Raw genomic sequence first — 18,433 nt, forward strand, 5'->3', positions numbered from 1 at the left:
GTGGCTGGTACTCAGAATTGTAAGGGTGAATGACTAGAATCCTTGTTGCCTAGATGGTCCTGCTGTCATCACAGTTCTTATCTTCCCACCATCACCCATGGTGACAGTTTCTTGAGTACAGACTGGTTTTTTTGTTTTTATGCTAATAGAATAATGTATCACATGCACATATATGTTTCTTAAACTTTATGAGGTCTGTGCTTCAAATTCTGTTTCAGGTCTTGTACAATGGGTTCACTGGCCGGAAAATCACATCCCAAATCTTCATCGGCCCAACTTATTACCAACGTTTGAAACATATGGTAGACGATAAGATTCACTCTCGTGCCAGGGGACCTATTCAAATTCTTAATCGGCAGCCCATGGAGGGCAGATCTCGGTAAGAGGCTGCTGCATCACCATAAATTGCCACTTTACCAGCCTCTCCACTGAGGCATAGCAGTGACTGGGGGCCACACCTGTGTGTGGTTGTGGAACTTGCACTTAGAGGAGTGCTGCTCTCATGGGTTACACATCAGGTGACACTGAGGTACTGTGCTCCCATGGGCCCCACAGTGGCTTTGCTCATGGCCTCTCATGCTCCTTTAGTCTGTTCTCACACACATTCTGGTGGTGCTGGGGTCAAGTGTTCACTGCGGTGTTATGGGGTTTTTCAGTTATGTTCTCTGAGACTTGTGCCCTTTCATTTGAGAGCACACGATCCTAGCAGTAGTGGACCAGAACTCATACAGCCCAAACTGTGCTGAGGAATCCCAGATTACTGCACTTGGTGTTTATAGGTGGTGGCTTGGGGGGCTTGAATTTAAGGCCTCACACATGCAAGGCCAACCCTCAGAATTTTATTATTATTTGGGAGTGGGGGATGCGGAGCACACCTGGTTTTCTCCTGGCTCTGCAAAAAGGTATCACTGCTGATGGGGCTCGGGATTGTATTGGATGGTGGGGATCAAACCTGGGTTGAATGTATGCAAGCAAGAGCCGTACCCATACTCTCTCTAGCCCAAATGAATGCTTAATTTTAAAAGTTTCTTGATTTTAGTCAGATATAAGATCTATGCTTTGCAGTTAATTAACCTTTTGGGTCTTGTATGTCTGTGCCTGTGTTTGCATGTATGTAAATATAAGTTATGCTTTTGACTTTTATTTTCCTCATAGTGTTATTTGTTGAAGAACCTGTATTGTTTAGAGGGTTTCTCAGTCTGGATTTTGTTAACTGTGCTGTCCATTTCCATTTTTCTTATAAGTAGTAAATAAGATCTAGTAGCTTGATAAGGTTTGAATTTTTTTTGCAGTGATGTTCTATAAGCAGTATTGTATACTCCCAACATCAGATTCTATGGTTCTAGTAGCTACTGATGATCATTAGAGCCGTGAACTAGAGTGTTATAAACTGATAAGACTCTAATTTCATGATTCTCTCTTCATTTATTAACTGGCCTACAGGCTCTGTGTTCAGAAGTTATGCCTGGGAGGCTCAGGGGACCATATGGGATGCCGGGGATCAAATTCAGGTTGACCACATGCAAGGGAAATAGCTTACTGGTTGTGCTATTGCTCTGGCTCCAGACACTGATTCTTTTTTTTTTTTTTTATCTTTCTTTAAACATCTTGATTACAAATATGATTGTGATTAGGTTTCAGTCACGTAAAGAACACCCCCCTTCACCAGTGCAACATTCCCACCACCAATGTCCGAAATCTCCCTCCGTCCCACCTCACCCCCACCTGTACTCTAGACAGGCTTTCCAGTTCCGTCATTCATTTACATGGTTATGATAGTTCTCAGTGTAGTTGTTTCTCTAACTGCACTCACCACTGTTTGTGTGGTGAGCTTCATGAAGTGAGCTGGAAGTTCCAGCCCTCCTCTCTTCTTTCTGTTTCTTGAGTTGCTTAGCATCCTCCAAATTTGGCCATTGATGCTTGGTTGTTTGTTTTGATGATGATGATGATTATTAATTTATTTAAGCACCTTGTTGACAAAAATGTTCATAGTTGGGTTTCATAGTTGGGCAAATGTACACCATCCTTCACCAGTGTAACTTTCCTGCCACCAGTGTCCCCCATTTCCTTCCTCCCCCGCCCCCTGGCTGTCTTCTGCATAGGCATTCTATTTCTCTATCTTGCTATCATTGTCACGATAGTTTTTAATGTAGTTAGTTCTCTAACTGTGCTCACCGTTGTTTGTGGTAAGTTATATATCGTGGGCTTGTCCTTCCAACTGCAACTCTATTGTCTTTGGGTATTATTACCATAGTGTCTTCTATTTATTTGGGGGGGGGGTGGGCCCACACTTAGTGACACTCAGGGCTTACTCCTGGCTCTACACTCAGAAGTTGCTCCTGGCAGGCTCAAGGGACCATATGGGATGCCAGGAATCAAACCTGGGTCCAACCTGGGTCAGCCTCATGCAAGGCAAATGCCCACTGCTGTGCTATCTCTCTGGCCCTTTTATTTTTCTTAAATCTCACAGATGAGTGAGACAAGTGTGTGTCTGTCTCTCTCCCTCTGACTCATTTCACTCAGCGTTATAGTCTCCATGTCCATCCATGTATAGACAAATTTCATGATTTCATCTTTCCTAACAGATGTATAATATTCATTGCATAGGTGTACCACAGTTTCTTTAGCCACTCATCTGTTGTAGGGCACCTGGGTTGTTTCCATATTCTTACTATTGTAAATAGCACTGCACTGAATATAGGAGTGCAAAGGGCATTTTTGTATTGTTTTACTGTTTCTAGGGTATATCCCTAGGAAGTTTTGCTTTGTTTTTAATATTATATGCAGACTTGATTGCTTCACAGGGAAGTTGCTTTATTTAGATGGACTTTTCTATTATTTACTTTTGATTACAGAGGTGAATACTAGTAAACTCATGAAAGTATCAACTCTGTTCTTGATTATATTTTTTGAGGAAAATTATGTATTACATTTGTGGGTTAGACATATGCTTTGCTTGAAGGAGGCCCAGGTTCAGTCTCTTAACACCATATGACCAATTTGTAAACACTATCCAGAGTGACTCTTTAAGCACCATACTGGTAGTAGGAACACTGGTAAATTGTAGGCTCCAAACTAAAGGACAATACCCCCCCCCAAAGGGGGCCAGAGCTGGGTTTGGTCCCCAGTACCAATTGGGTCCTGTCAATAACAATTTCCAGCTGCCGAACACTAGCAGTCATGCCGCTCAGTCATCTCTTTCCTCCAAAAAGAAACCAAGAGCCTAGTTCTCTTTCTTTACTATTATCATTCTTCACCTTTGCCATTAGTCACAGTGGTGGTATTGGTAGCAGAAAAAAGGTAGAGAATAATTTATTCTTTCCTTGACAGTGATGGTGGTCTGCGTTTTGGAGAAATGGAACGAGACTGTCAGATTGCCCATGGAGCAGCCCAATTTTTAAGGGAAAGGTTGTTTGAAGCATCAGATCCTTATCAAGTTCACGTCTGCAACCTCTGTGGAATAATGGCTATTGCCAACACCAGGACCCATACCTATGAATGTAGGGGCTGTCGCAATAAAACCCAGGTATGTATGCTTGTTTTGTGTGTAATTTTGTTGGTCATTAGTTATGACGTGTTAATCGCATTTTCACTGTTTTTTGTTGTTGTTTTGGTTTTAATTTTAGTTTTCGGTCTACACTCAGCATTGCTCAGGGATGGTTCTGTGCTCAGGGATTGTTCCTGGTGGGGCTTAGGATCATAAGGGGTACTAGTGATTGAACCCTGGCTAGCAATGTTAAAGGCAAAGATCCCTACCCACTCTATTTATGAAAACACCATGGACCAAATATTTTGATAGTATGTTCCAAAAAGATGCTACCCTTTGTTGCATTTGCTAGTTTTTGATTTAAGGCTCTCCCCAGATATGCTCTTTTTGTCTGCTTTCAGGAAAGGGCTTGGATCATACGGGATGCAGGGGATCAACCCTGGATTGGCTACATGCAAAGCAAACACATGTCCTGTCTGCTGTACTCTCTCTCTCTGGCCTCATGTTTTAAAGATTCCACATCTTGGGGCTGGAGCGATGGTGCAAGCAGTAGGGCATTTGCCTTGCATGCCCTAACCTAGGATGGACCACGATTCGATATATGGCCCCCCAAGCCAGGAGCGATTTCTGAGTGCATATCCAGGAATATTCACCTGGTGTTCCCAAAAAGAAAAAAGAAAAAAAAAAGAAAGAAAATTCCATGTCTTTAATGGGGAAAGGATAATTATTTGATTTTTCTGAAAACCAGCTTCATTGAGCTAATTTTTCAAGTGTTCACATTTTAGAAATAATAATGCCTTGTATAAGGAATTTTAAGCTGTAACTTTTAATTAAGGTAGATGAGTAGCAATTATGTCTGGCAGAAAGAGTAAAACACCTGTTAGGAGAAAGAACCAGCACAAGCCAGGGTAATAGGAAGAGTTGTCAGCCACTCATTTATTCACCTTTTATAGAATAAAACCTTTACTTCTCTGGGGTAGAGGAGTGGGTTCATTTCAGTATAGCTTTACCAATTGCTTTTTCTTGATTTCTTTGCAGATTTCCTTGGTACGGATGCCTTATGCATGCAAACTGTTGTTCCAGGAACTCATGTCTATGAGCATTGCCCCTCGGATGATGAGTGTGTAGTTCTTTTAAAAGGTTCTCAACAAGATACTTGTAAATATATTTTGTGTCTTGTTTCTTTTTCTTTTTTGGGGGTGGGGTGGGGGGCCACATCCGGCGGTGCAGCCCCTGGCAGGCATAGGGGACCATATGGGATGCCGAGATTCGAACCAACCACCTTAGGTCCTGAATCAGCTGCTTGCAAGGCAAACGCCGCTGTGCTATCTCTCCGGCCCCCGTGTCTTTTTTCTATTGTTAAAAAAATCACAAATATGTACTCAATTGCAAGAAAAGCGTTTTATTGACTTTAATTGTGTGCATGCTTTTGTTATGTAAATAGACAATAAAGTTTTGTAGATAGAGTTGATGTGTTATCTTTATTTTGTATCTCTGTAAAAAACAGTGAATATAACTAAAATGTTAGAGGGCTGGATAAAAAAGTAATCCCAGATTAAGAATAGGGTTGAAGTTATCCAGGGGTACTTTTAATAGTAGAGACTAATATATTCTGCATTTTTATTGTTTAGCACCATCACCTGTTAAAAGAAAAAAAAGGTTAAATGGTTATAGATAGATGACTTTTTCATTTTCAAGTTTAGGTTTCCAAGTAAATAATGGTATTAAAATATGGGAATAAAGGACTTGTACTGTTTCAGTGAAGTGGTGGGCATCTTTTTTTGGGTGTGAGGTTACACATTATTTCAGATGTGGAAAGTGATTTTGCCCTCTCAGTTGATGTGTAAGGGTGGATCTCACGAGAACTGGAAGAGCATGTTTTAAGTAGAGGCTAAAGAATTTGTTCTCCATCAGATTTTGAAGTAGAAGAATAATTAGCAGAACTGAGATGCAAACATACAGCTTGACTCTTAGCTTCTGCTGTTTGTTCCATTGCCTGCCTTTCACATCCTGACAGAAGAGAAGCTGATCAGACACATCTTGCTATTTCTTCCTTTCATACTGCAGCTGAATGATCCACACCGTGGAATGGTTTGACAAATGCTGACATAAATTTTGATCTCATTTTCGCTTAAGGGAAAGCCAATTCCGACATCAGTGTAATAGAACTATATAAATGTAAAGTAGCCACGTGCTCTTACACTGCGGGATGGGTGCTTTCAGGGAAGCTCTTTGACAATGAAGTAAGAGTTGGGTACTTGCCAATATACTCTCTTTTCCAGCTTTTTCTTACAAAAGCTCTAAGTGAAGGATCAGAATTGCCTCCAATCATTTCTTTTTAAATGGGGATTTAATAGAACAGTCACAACACCCAGGAAAACTGCCGTGTAGATAGAAAGTTATGGAAAATGTAAGCCTTTCCAGTCAAGTTTCAGTTCTGTCTCTTACATGAAGGATAGAGTGAAAAGCTCTAAGTCACAATAATAGCATTCCATTACCCATCTGAGTATGCTTTAGAACTCTGATCTGTGCTGTGATGGCGCACTTAATGTTACAGAATTACATTAAGGCCTGTCTGATACCTTCGTACTTGGTTCTGTCCCTTAAACAAAAGCAGTAGTTGCTTCTAAATGGTGAGATTTATTAACTACCTCTTTTCACTGGTATTTCTTGTATGGAGTCCACCACTGTGATTTTTGCTGATGCCGAGGCCTGTCCTTGAGAATTGGATGCGTGGCACTCATACTCTCCAGCATCCTCTTTACTGAGAGGAGACACCTGTGGGGGGAGAAAGGCATAGAGTTCCTCCTCTTTGTCCAGTGGCCTCAGGTCATTTTACAAGAGCCCGAAGATAGACAAGAGCTTCAGAGCATGCTACTAGAAGTAGTACATGTCCTAGCTATATTGAGAGATTCACACAGCTACCATTGATGACACGCTGGGAAAATTTATACTTGGGAAATGTCATGACTAACCTTTGGTTAGATTCATTGCACAGCTATGAAAATTGCAAGGGAGGCTGGAGCCTTTAGAGCACTTTTCTGTCGACCTGCCCTAGATCAATCCTTGGCACCTGTATGATCCCCCATGAGTGATCCCTAAGTGCAGAATTAGGAGTAAGTCTGGAACACAGCTAGGTGGGGACCCCACCCACCCCCAAAAGAGAGAGAAGAGACTAAGTACCTGGTAATATACTGGTTCCCTTTACCAGACCTGTTGTGTTTAATCAAGTGAAATCATGCCAACTCTTAGTACTCACCAGAACCCAGCCAGTCACTTCATGCTTTTCTGGGCCACCCCGGGTCTGAATGGCCAGGTTGTCCCGGTCACCAGGCAAGAGTTCTGTCTTCTGAACTCCAAAGGTACCCCTCTTAACCTGTAAAATAAAATGAAATTTACTAGTGATTTGTCAACTTTGCACCCTAGATCTACACAGGATTGACATTCAACTTATTTTTGTTTGGGGGCCACACTCAGCAGCTCTCAGGACTTTCCTAGCTCTGCACTCAGGAATTACATCTGACAGTGCTAGAAGGCCTGGGATGTCGATGTCACGTGCAAGACAAAGTTGACTGCAGTACTATTTTCCAGCTTCAAGATTGAACATTTTTCTTGAATCATACTTAATAATTTTCACATCTTTTCCTGAATACTTATTCATTTTAGCACTTTACTTCTTCAACAAGTATTAACCCTTAGGATAAAGTAAAGGTATAGACTTTGGACACAATCTCTGGGTCCATTGATAAGGCTTTTGGTTATATGTCCTGGCCACAATTCAGGCACAAGAAACCACCTGAATTTTTTTCTTGCAGGCCAGCAGTTGACATGAAAGTGTTAATGACTGGACCAAGATGTGGCTCAAGTGATCAAATTGCAAGTGCAAGGCCCTGGATTTGACACCTGGAATGATGATGTGATCACTGATCACTGGTGGCATCGTGCTCCTAATGAAAGAACAGAATACTAATGTATAGAAGTAGATGAAATTAGATTTCTATAGTGTTAACATTTAAGAATTCACTGAAGTTCAAAGAACTCCCCAAAGTGGGATTGGAGCTATAGCATGGCGGGTCGGCATGCAATAGACCTGGGTTTCCTTCCCAGCATCCCGTATGGTCCCCCGAGCCTGCCAGGAGTCTGCCAGGAGTAATTTCTGGGCACAGAGCCAAGGGCACCACTGGGTATGGGAGCCCCAAATAAAACTCCCAAAAGAGGGGCCGGAGTGATGGTGTAGCAATAGGACATTTGCCGTACATGCAGCTGACCCAGGACGGACCACGGTTGGATCTGCCAGTGTCCCACATGGTCCCCCAAGCCAGGAGCAATCTCTTGAGCGCACAGCCTGAAATAACCCCTGAGCATCACCAGGTGTGACCCAAACAAAACAAAACAAAAAACTCCCAAAAGATAGATATAGCACAGAATTTGGGGGGTGGGTGGCGGGATGTTTGGGAACTACCCGGTAAGGCCTAGAAATTACTCCCTCCCTCCTTCCCTCCCTCTCTTTCTTACTTTCTTGGTTTTTGGGCCCTACCGCTTGTGCCACCACTCTGGCCCCTAGCTCCATTTTTTTTTTTAACCTTTTTTTTGGGGGGGGGGGCGGGGAGATAGCATGGAGATAGGGCATTTGCCTTGCATGCAGAAGGACGGTGGTTCGAATCCCGGCATCCCATATGGTCCCCTGTGCCTGCCAGGGGATTTGATTTTGTTGTTTTTTTGGGGGGGGCACACCCAGTGACGCTCAGGGGTTACTCCTGGCTGTGTGCTCAGAAATTGCTCCTGGCTTGGGAATTGAACCTCAGTCTGTCCTAGGCTAGCGTGGGCAAGGCAGATGTCTTACCGCTTGAGCCACCGCTTTGGCCCCTGCCTGTCTTTGTTTTTAAGAGTCACTCAAGGGGGACTGGATTGATATAGCACAGTGGTAGGGTGTTTGCCTTGCATGCTGCCTAGGTTTGATTCCTGGCATCCCTTATGTTCCCCCGAGCCTGTCAGGAATGGTTTCTGAGTGCAGAGCCAGAAGTAACACCCAGCGCTGCCAGATGTGGCCCCCCAAAAAAACCACCAAAAAAAAGTTACTCAAGGGTCACTCAGTGCTTTTGTACATGGGGGAGGGTGCATATGCCTTTTTTTTTAATTATTTTATTTATTTATTATGAGAATAAGGGTGCAAAGAAAGAGGACAAGATAAAGTTACAGTGGAAGGACAATCACCCATAACATAATTCTCAGAAGTCCCCTTGCTGATATCTTAACTTTGAAATTTCAGCCAAAGAACATTAAGATAAATAAGACAGAATCATGTACAAATACTTTGTCCCTCAAGTACCCAGATTGTAACACATTATAATATTTCTTAACAGTACACAAGGCAATCTAAAGCCATAAAACTTACGTAACTCCTTAAACATTACAGGCATAGTATTTTCTTACATTTCCATATACATGCATATTAGCTTAAGTTAACCTCAAATTTTAAGTGAGTTCTTTTTAAGGATTAGAGTCAAAGGAACACAGTAAAAGTGGTGTTAGAGTGGCAATTGTTGTTTGCATAGGCCCACCAAAATATGAGGGACATGGAAAGAAATAACCTTGGCCTAAGTACAAAGAGACCAGACCCCTGAAGTTTCCTGGCACAAGACCAAGTCTAGGCTCCAGGCAAGTTAGATCGTCCAATCCAATACATTGTCTGTAGTGCCAACACACTTTTATTTTTCACACAGTCTCTGTTGTTGGAATCATGTTTCTGTATTAAAGATCCTGGAATCTGCATATCTTACATTGAAGTCAGGATGTGGAGCATCCTCTCCTTTTACCTCACAATCAAAGGGCAACGCAGGTGCATATGCCTTTTAAGACATTTTGTTAGACATCTTTGCTAATGCTGGGGTGTGTCACATAGTGACCCACTTAGTCACCCACTGTCACTTGGTGGGCAAAGGTAAAATGCATAGGGTGACCCATGACCATAAATGATCTGTTCAAAACACCAGATCTTGCTCACCTGTGGCATAGAGAGTAACAAGAGGGAAGGGAAGGTATCAAATGATGGCAAACCTGTGACTCTAGATTACAGGGATGAAGATTCCCAGGAGGAGAAGTGAAGGTGTGAGGGAATGAGGTGGTGCCTGGCAAAAAATAACAAAAACATTGGAAAAGGGCCTGGGACTTTGCTATGGTTCAGAGGCAATGTTACAATACCACATCCATAAGAGACAACACTACTATAAGCATGTGACCCAAACTTATAAGCAAATTTTAAAAAAAAGTTTGCTAAGGAGATGGGGTGAAGTGGGGGATGGATGCTGACACTGGTGTTTAGTTTGAGGCTGGAACATCATCAACTCATCAACAGCTTTGTATATTATGGTGAAATATATGGAAGGTCATACAACAACAAAATGGTATCTGAAACATCAATAGTGGGGTGGGATGAGACTCAAAGTGGTGGAGCATGTGAATAGCATGTGTGAGACCATGAATATGATCCCTGTCACTGCTTGCCCCATCCTCCACACAGTACCACTGGATGTGCCCCAATGCTGGGGCACACAAAGCCTGGCTTTGGGAGTAGAATCCAGCCAGCCTGGGCAGGGAGCTCCCCACTCATGCTCACCCAGTTCTGGCAGATACCTACTGCAGAGAGCTGTAAGAACAAGACTTTCAGATCCAAGGTGCCATGTTTTGTGTGGCTAACAGAAGCAAGGGAATGGGATCAGGAACTGGATAAGATTGTTTCCTGCAGACAGGGTTAGGTATCTGAGAGAGTCCGTGAGGTGCCCACTTTGTGTCCCAGTGGAAGTGAACACAGTGAGGGTTCTATATAATGATCACCCGTGAGAATTCAAGAGGTACCTGCCATTGAAGGAATCATCCTGACATCTGGACCACTTACCTTGTTCCAGATGAGCACAGGGGTTGGAATTCCAATGACCTCACAGCTCAAGTAGACCTGGGCACCAGTAACATTCCAGATGTCCTTGGGGGGTGTCGCGATGGAAGGACCTGTAAGAGAGGACACAATGCCAAGCCCATCGTTACCAATGTGCTGAGGCTTCTCTGTGAACTATCTGGATAAAATGTCCTAGACTAGACCAGCATTTATCAATTGGGGTCACAGGGTCCCTAGGTTATTTCAAGAGGGCACAGGTGGAATTCACAGGTCCACAACATACCAACCAATATATATAGTACAGAGGATCCAGGAGGGGAACAAGTTTAGAAGGGGACTGGTGGAGAAAAGTCAAGAAGTTGACTAAACACCTCTCACACCTACTCTCATCACCAACATGACTTTGAAGTATGCTTTGGGAATATTCACATCTAGATAAAGCAAAAAATGAATATAAGAAGAAAAGATAACTCATGAAAGATTTTCTTCTCCTTCAAATCATGTCACATGATCAATTTACCAACTGCTTTTCATTATTTGGGTAGTGCATTTGCCTTATATAGTATGTAAGATGTGCAGAGTCAGGAGTAAACCCTGAGCGTTGCCAGGTATGGCTACACACACACACACACACACACACACACACACACACACACACAACTGGGGTGGGACAACACCCAATATGCTTAGGGGCTGTTCCTAGATAGGTGTCCAAAGGTCATTCCTAGTGGAGCTCAGGTTATCATATGCAGTTCTAGGGATTAAATTTAGCTCTGGCATGTTAAGCATGTGTTCCAGCCATTTCAAGTATCTCTCCAGTTCCTACAGCGAAGTTTTAGCTCCAAGGTGTTTAATATTCCGTTTAGCCACTATTTTAATGAGGAAAGGGACAACAAGCAACCACTCTTCTGCTAACAGGAAAAAAAAAATAAAACTAGGGCTGGACGTACTTGCCCACTGAATTCAATGTTGTGCACCTTTTCACCTCTTGTTCTAAACCCTGATGCCACAACATACACAAAGGACAGTCTTGATGTTTGTGATATCATAAGCTATTTGAAAATATGCTCAGCACCCAGAAAAGATGCAGCTGTGCCAAGAAGCTCAGAGTCAGTGGTGATTTAGAGGGAATGCAAGCTAGAGTAGAACAATAAAAAGGGCTGCTTGCCTAGGAAGAAGGATGGGAACACAGAGGAATAGAAGTCATTGGGGCAGGAAATCCAAGGGAAAAGGTGGGAGTATAGCTGGGGGTGGATGACACATAAAAGAGAAGCATGTGACCAAATCCTCAATAAAAGCCAAGTTCCCAGGGATCACTAGTGCACTGGCTAGTGGGCACTGCCCAAACAGGGTCAGTGAATTATGAGGTTACCTGAGGATGTCCAAAGTGGCACCTTTCCATCCCTTGTACTGGAAAAATCCCAGATCTGTTTGGATGGGTCCTTAGCTAGAATCATCATCACTCTGTCTGGAAAGGATGCTGGGGCTGCAAATTCTATCAGGCATACCTAGCCCTTTGTTTTTTGTTTTTTGTTTTTTGCCTTGCTTGGGCTTGGTTCTAGTTTATTTAATTTATTTTTAAACTTTATTTATTAATTGATTGAGTGGTTTGGGGGCCACACCCAGCGGCGCTCAGGGTTTACTCCTAGCTCAGTGCTCAGGGTCCATACCAGGAATCAAACCCAGGTTGGCCATATGCAAGCAAGCATCTTAGCCCTGTCCTATTCCTCCAGCACAATCCTTTATACATTAAACAGATGCAAGTAAACCACGAAATGACTTCATGTGCAGTTCTTTTTAAAAAGGCAACATGGTCAAGTCCACACATCTGGAAAACGTTGTGTTCACTGTTCTTGAAACATAGTATTTTTACTTCTGCCAGATCCCAATGCCAGGTCTTAGCACCTCCCCTTTCTTCTCCCAGGCCTTCTGAGACTAGAGTTGCTCAGCAGAGAGGGGAGTAGAACTAAAAGCTGGAACCTTGGGACCAGGCTTTCTGCTAGAGTGGGGCCTGGCGCCTTTCCGAAGCTCAGCACCATCTCTTGAACGAGCCATGACATGGATGAGTGAATGATTTTCTCAGGATCTGAATTCACTTCTACCCCAAGACTGCGTGTGAAACGCAGCAGAGAGCTGCTGGATCATCTCTACTGTTTCAGTGATGGGAAAGGAACAACCTCTCCTTTGGGCCTGGAAAGTTTTCTGGTATCAGCAACATTCCAAGGACATGAAGCCTCCCCCTCTTGCAACAGGCTATTTCTTGACACAGAAAGGAAGTGACCCCCCCCCCCCGCATGTAAAATCTTTCCCACTTAACTATAATATTAAAAGGATGACTTTTAATTTCTTTAAAATCTCTTGGGGTAATTTTTTTTATTGGTTCCCTTTGTAAGAATGTGCAAAACTGTCGAGGTTTTGAAAGCTCTAAATATATTGTGCTTCCTTCCTTTTAACACAGGTCAAAGAGGATGTGTGCATGATGGGCCAAGGGCCAGGTTTCTCTGTCATCAGTATGTGTTCAGGGAGCAGAGCAGGGGAACTGGACTGAGACTTGGCAGAACTCTGACCGACTTCTACCTCTTCTCCAAGTGCCTGTGGGCTGACCTTGTTTGGGAGGCTAACTTTGGCAGGATGACAGCCAAGTACAGGGGATCTCCAGGGACTGTTCTGAGAACGCATGAATGTTCCAAGACTTGAGGGCGCTTGGGAACAAAGCTGCCTCTTAGGGATCAAAACCACACAAAGGATGTAATTTTGCCTTAAATAAACCTACCAACAAATCCTTGGGTCACACCCAGCAATGCTCAGGGCTTACTTCTGTCTCTGTGTTCAGGGATCGTTCCTGGTGGCACTCAAGTGAACATCTAGGGTGCTGGGGATTGAACCCTGGTTGGATGCATGCAACTATCTCTTGTGTCCCCAACAAATTCATGATTTTGATTTGCCTCCTTTGCATTCCAGTCACAGTAGTGAAGTCTTTCCTAGGGATACTTGTCAGCCTGATTTTCAGGGTTCTTTTTAGTTTTAATTTTTTTTTTTTGGTTTTGGGGCCACACCCGTTTGATGCTCAGGGGTTACTCCTGCCTATGCGCTCAGAAATCGCCCCTGGCTTGGGGGGACCATATGGGACGCTGGGGGATCGAACTGCGGTCCGTCCTACGCTAGCGCTCGCAAGGCAGACACCTTACCTCTAGCGCCACCTTCCCAGCCCCTAGTTTTAATTTTTGTGGTTTTGTGTTGCCAGGATTTGAATCAGCTTCTCCTTCACTTCCTCCCCCTTCTCTTTTCCTCTTCTTGCTCCTTTCCTTGTCTTCCTCCTCCTTTTTCTTCTGACTCTTTTTCTTTTGAATTTAGGATACATTTGGCAGTGCTCTATGAAACTATTATTACTGATTTGGTACTTGGGATATATGTTCTGGTACTGTGAACTGGCTTCAGAATTCCCTCATGTGAAACATGTACTCCAGCCTCTAAGCCACCTCCCTAATCCTATGTTCGGAGTCTTAAAGACTCCATGAAATCTTCCCACAACATGCTTTTATTTTTATTTTAACAGATTTCATTTTGGGGGGCACATGTGGTCAGGCAGATTAGGGACACATGTAGTTTTCCTCCTTGGAACAAATACAATCTTAGGTGAATGGCTGAGTCAAATATCTGGTCCACTCTAAGAACCTAAATGATTTAAATTCTGCTACTGGATGTTCACTAGATTCCTACGAGATTGCCATACCAAAGTCTATGCCCCTCATTGGCCTACTGAGCTGCAGTTTCCAAGGTCAGAAGAGGTGAAGAGGCCTCCAGGACCACCAGTGTGCTGTATAGTACAAACTCGCCTGATTTCAAATGTCTTAAGACAAAAGTTAGATTCCTAAACCCAATGCAAAGTTTAACAAACATTATCTAAGCTGGAAATCGGTAACCTACCAAACAGCTTGGCGGTTTTGGTCTGTGATCTCTTGCAGAGGAATGTCATATAAAAATGAATGATTAACATAATAGTTAAGTGACTAGCTACTCTGGGAATAGGTGGAGATGGGTTAGCTTTCACCTGAGTCCCAGTGTCCTTCCTACTACTTGGTTCACATCTATCCTCACCGCCAACCTGAACGGGTAGACCCGACAGCTGGTGGAGACACGTGGTGTTTGGACAGCAGAGAAAGGCCCCTCCATTCACCATCCACCACCATCAAAGCCCATTCAAAAGGGCTTAAATGCAACACATATCTACAACTCCTTTGTACTTTTTCCATTGATTCACTTGGTTCTTTGCCAGGCTCACTGGAAATTCAGAATTTAAAGAAGGAATGGCGAAATTCTTGGTTTTATTTTTGGGCGTGGGAGGCTTGGGCCACACCTAGCAATGTTCAGGTCTTACTTTTGGCTCTGTGCTCAGTGATCACTCCTTGCAGTACTCAGAGGACAATAGGGGATACTGGGAATCAAACTTGAGTTGGTCGTGTACAAGGCACGCATCTTAATCCCTGTAGTATCATTTAGATCTGGAAAAAGTTTGTTTTGTTTTTGGGTCACACCCGGCAGTGCTCAGGGTTTACTCCTGTTTCTGCACTCAGGAATTGTCCCTGGCAATGCTTAGGAAACCATGTGCCAGAGATCTAACCAAGGCTGGCCATGTGCAAGGCAAATGCCTTACCCATTGTACTATCTCTAGATGAGAAACTTTGGATAAAGGCAAATATTAGATGAGTGAGATACAAGTAAAAAAGAATAAGGCATGGGCAGTATGAAAACCCACAGGGGCACCACATGAACAAATTTTAGAGAAAGAAGAGATAGAGCAATATTTAGAGCTAATACAATGGCAGACATGGCAATTCTATACTCTGTATTTTCCAAAACCATCACACTGGGGCTGGGGGTAGCTCAAGTGATAAACCAAAATGCTAGCATGGGTCAAGCCCTGAGCTGATCTGTATGCTTCCTCCCACAGTCCCTATCAAAACTCCCAAAATGCAAGAATCATCAGCATCCTATATATTGCATGGATAAGTAACTTTGCTGCACACTAGCAGCTCAAATTTCATGTTTGACACAAGGCAGTTCCTACAGGTTCTATTTGAGCTCAACAAATTAACTTCTCATTCTTTCCACTCCGTCTTTTTTTTTTTTTTTTACCAAGAAAACCAAAATAGATCCAAGCCCTATTACTATTTTTAGGGATAGAGGAACTTGTAGTTCTTACTGAGCTCATGTGCAGGCTAAAAGTTTGTTCTCAAAGCTGAGCCAAGGGTAACAAAAGGTGCCATCTAAACCCTGCACTGTGTCTAGATTGCATTTAAAATAAGTCACAGAAATATTGAGTAGAAATAAAAAATGATCAGACTTAAACACCAAACTCAAAGTCAACGACAACAGAATCGATACCCAATCTTCAATAAGCTATACACAGAGGGGAGCAGTTATACAAGTAGTCTGGGGAGCAAAGGAAGGAGATGCTGGAAAAAGGGGTGGAGGGAGGACAACACTAGTGGTGGGAATACTCCTGATTCAATGTCACTATGTACCTTAAATGTTACTGTGAAAGATTTGTAAGTCATGTTGCTCACAATAAAAGTTATTAAAAAATAGTGAGCTCTGGGCCCGGAGAGATAGCACAGCGGTGTTTGCCTTGCAAGCAGCCAATCCAGGACCAAAGATGGTTGGTTCAAATCCCAGTGTCCCATATGGTCCCCCGTGCCTGCCAGGAGCTATTTCTGAGCAGACAGCCAGGAGTAACCCCTGAGCAATGCCGGGTGTGGCCCAAAAACCAAAAAAAAAAAAAAAAAAGAAAAAAAAGAAAAAAGTGAGCTCTAAAAAAATTAAAAAGTCACAGAATATTTAAGTGCATAAGGACAAGTCCAGGATAGGTTTAATTATTTATCTTTGTTTCTGTCTCCAGAAGGACTTCAGGAACTACTAACATCTGTCTAGCAAACATCCTGTATCAAGAGGAAAACTACCACCCAGTCCCTGGCTCCCTCCCCCCATCCACACAAGGCAGTAACTGAGGTGTTCGAAGCGCCATCTGGTGTCTGGTATGAGTAAAACCCGCATCCAGGCTTTCCTCTTAAACCCACCAGCATTTTTCTCTCAGTGGTGTCCCTAAACCCAGGCTACTTCGTTTCTCTTCTTTTTGACAACTCGTTCAATTCCATCTCTGACCATTTTCAAATAAGATCATTTTTCTTATTTTTCAAAAACTCTCTCGTAGTAACCATAGATAGTGCCTTTTAACTATTCCTTGAAGGAAAAAAAGGCAAAAGGAAAGAAAAAGTAAAAGAATAGAAAGTGAAAAAAAAATCCAAAATGAAGTTGTGACAAGGAAGAAGAAAGTTACAATTTATTTGTTTTGTTGTTTTGGGCCCCACCCAGCTGTGCTCAAGGCTTACTTCTGACTGCTCTCAGGTAATACTCCTGGTGGGCTGGAGGTAATATTAGGTACTTGGGATCAAACTCAGGTCTGCTAGGTGTAAAGTCAGGCTGGATGAAATGTCCTCCAAACCCAGAATTCTCACTGGGGATTGTCTCTGGATGAGGTATGTTTTGTGAGCTGACCTTAGCTTTTCCGAACTCAGCTGAATGATTCAAGTTTATATCCAGCCAGTAGGTAATTTGTCCTGTTCTGTATCTGTAGTGAATCTTCAGAAATTTCGCTTTTGCTAATGCTCATGCCTATTGGAAATCCTCCCATCCACAATGGTTCTTTATGCCTCCCCATTATTTGAAGCCTGTTGGTTACAATTTTGTCCTTGTCCCCAACATATCTTATGGCTTCACTTCCTTCTTATTTCTTCTCTGAAATCCTTTTGGGTTCCGAGTTGGTGGCATACACATTAGTGAATCTTCATTCCCTAATATTTCCCCCAGTTGGGACAACAGATGGCGCCAATATCCTCAATGAGTTTGAGATGGCTCAGAAATGCTGGGACCAGGTGCTATTCATGTGCTATTGATACGTAGATTGCATGTAGTAGGGATAGCCACATAACATGACTGAGTAAAAGAGAACTGAGAAGACAGCCAATGACTTGAAAACTCATAAGACACATTTCTAAGGCATCTAACAAAAGTGTTTTTGATGGTTTGTTTTGTTTTGGGACCATACCCCACAGTGCTCAGGGGTTACTTCTAGGTCTGTGCTCAGGGATCACTCGTGGCAGGCTCAGGGAGCCATATGGAATACCTGGGTAAAAGCAAATGCCTACCCATTGTGTTATTGCTCCGGCTCCATAGCAATTGCCTTCTCTTACCTATTAACTGGCACATCATTCATTATGTTCTTCTCTAATGCTCTATTTGACGTTCTCTAAACACAAGCAGTATTTCTTGGTTACTTCCCACTCACAAATCAAGTGGCATATTGGTCAAGGAATGCAAATTAATTTGAATGCACATTAGCTAAGCGAATCCCAAGGTGGAGGGTAGGTTGGGTAAGAAGTGGGGTGTGGGAAGAATCATCCATCATCCTTATTAATAACCAGGAATTTTTAGAGATAGTACACGATTTAGCTTATGTGGTTGGCCCTGGTTTGACCCTTGATCCCTGACACTCATGGTTCTCTAAGTATTACACAGAATGATCCCTGAGCACAGAGTAAAGAGTAGTCCCCAAGCACAACCTAATATGGCCCCTAATTTCCCCTGCTGACTCCCTCTAAAAATACACTGTTAAAAATAAAGAAGCAAACAATAGCTCAGGCTCTCTGCATTATTCTGGGTTATAGTATTCACATTTTAGCTTTTGATGAATTGCTAACAGGAAAACTGCTTATTAATATGGTGAAAAATAGCCAAGTATAAAGACAGCTGAATTACAATAGGTTTACAAATGATAGAGCTCTTGAGTTTTATGGGTCATTGTAATGTGGACATTGTAATTGTCCACATAGACCTTTGTGTGCATTCATACTAAACAAGGAGTGCTCAAGAGTGATAGGTGATGCCACATATAGAGAGAACAACTTCAGGTGACTTGGCAAAATCCTCCATATTAGAATCTGATAATACATTGAACAGAAAAGCAGCAAACAAAAGTACAAAAATGGGAAAAGAAT

General features: G+C 42.8%; 2 protein-coding genes across 2 annotated transcripts in view; one reads left to right on the plus strand and one right to left on the minus strand.

Moving 5' to 3' along the window:
* The window catches only part of POLR2B (RNA polymerase II subunit B), a 49,836-nt gene extending 45,158 nt beyond the window's left edge, over positions 1-4,678 (plus strand). Inside the window, exons 23-25 of the mRNA XM_049789935.1 lie at positions 219-379; positions 3,331-3,526; positions 4,526-4,678. Coding sequence (XP_049645892.1) covers positions 219-379; positions 3,331-3,526; positions 4,526-4,615 — 447 coding nt within the window. The 3' untranslated portion in view covers positions 4,616-4,678. The remainder of the gene's footprint in view (positions 1-218; positions 380-3,330; positions 3,527-4,525) is intronic.
* A 195-nt stretch (positions 4,679-4,873) lies between these two features.
* The window catches only part of IGFBP7 (insulin like growth factor binding protein 7), a 73,176-nt gene continuing 59,616 nt past the window's right edge, over positions 4,874-18,433 (minus strand). The window contains exons 2-5 of the mRNA XM_049789951.1: positions 10,383-10,492; positions 6,747-6,863; positions 6,139-6,265; positions 4,874-5,127 (exon numbers count right to left, since the gene is read on the minus strand). Coding sequence (XP_049645908.1) covers positions 5,108-5,127; positions 6,139-6,265; positions 6,747-6,863; positions 10,383-10,492 — 374 coding nt within the window. The 3' untranslated portion in view covers positions 4,874-5,107. The remainder of the gene's footprint in view (positions 5,128-6,138; positions 6,266-6,746; positions 6,864-10,382; positions 10,493-18,433) is intronic.

The sequence above is a fragment of the Suncus etruscus genome, chromosome 16, assembly GCF_024139225.1.
Source record: "Suncus etruscus isolate mSunEtr1 chromosome 16, mSunEtr1.pri.cur, whole genome shotgun sequence".
Taxonomy (NCBI): domain Eukaryota; kingdom Metazoa; phylum Chordata; class Mammalia; order Eulipotyphla; family Soricidae; genus Suncus; species Suncus etruscus.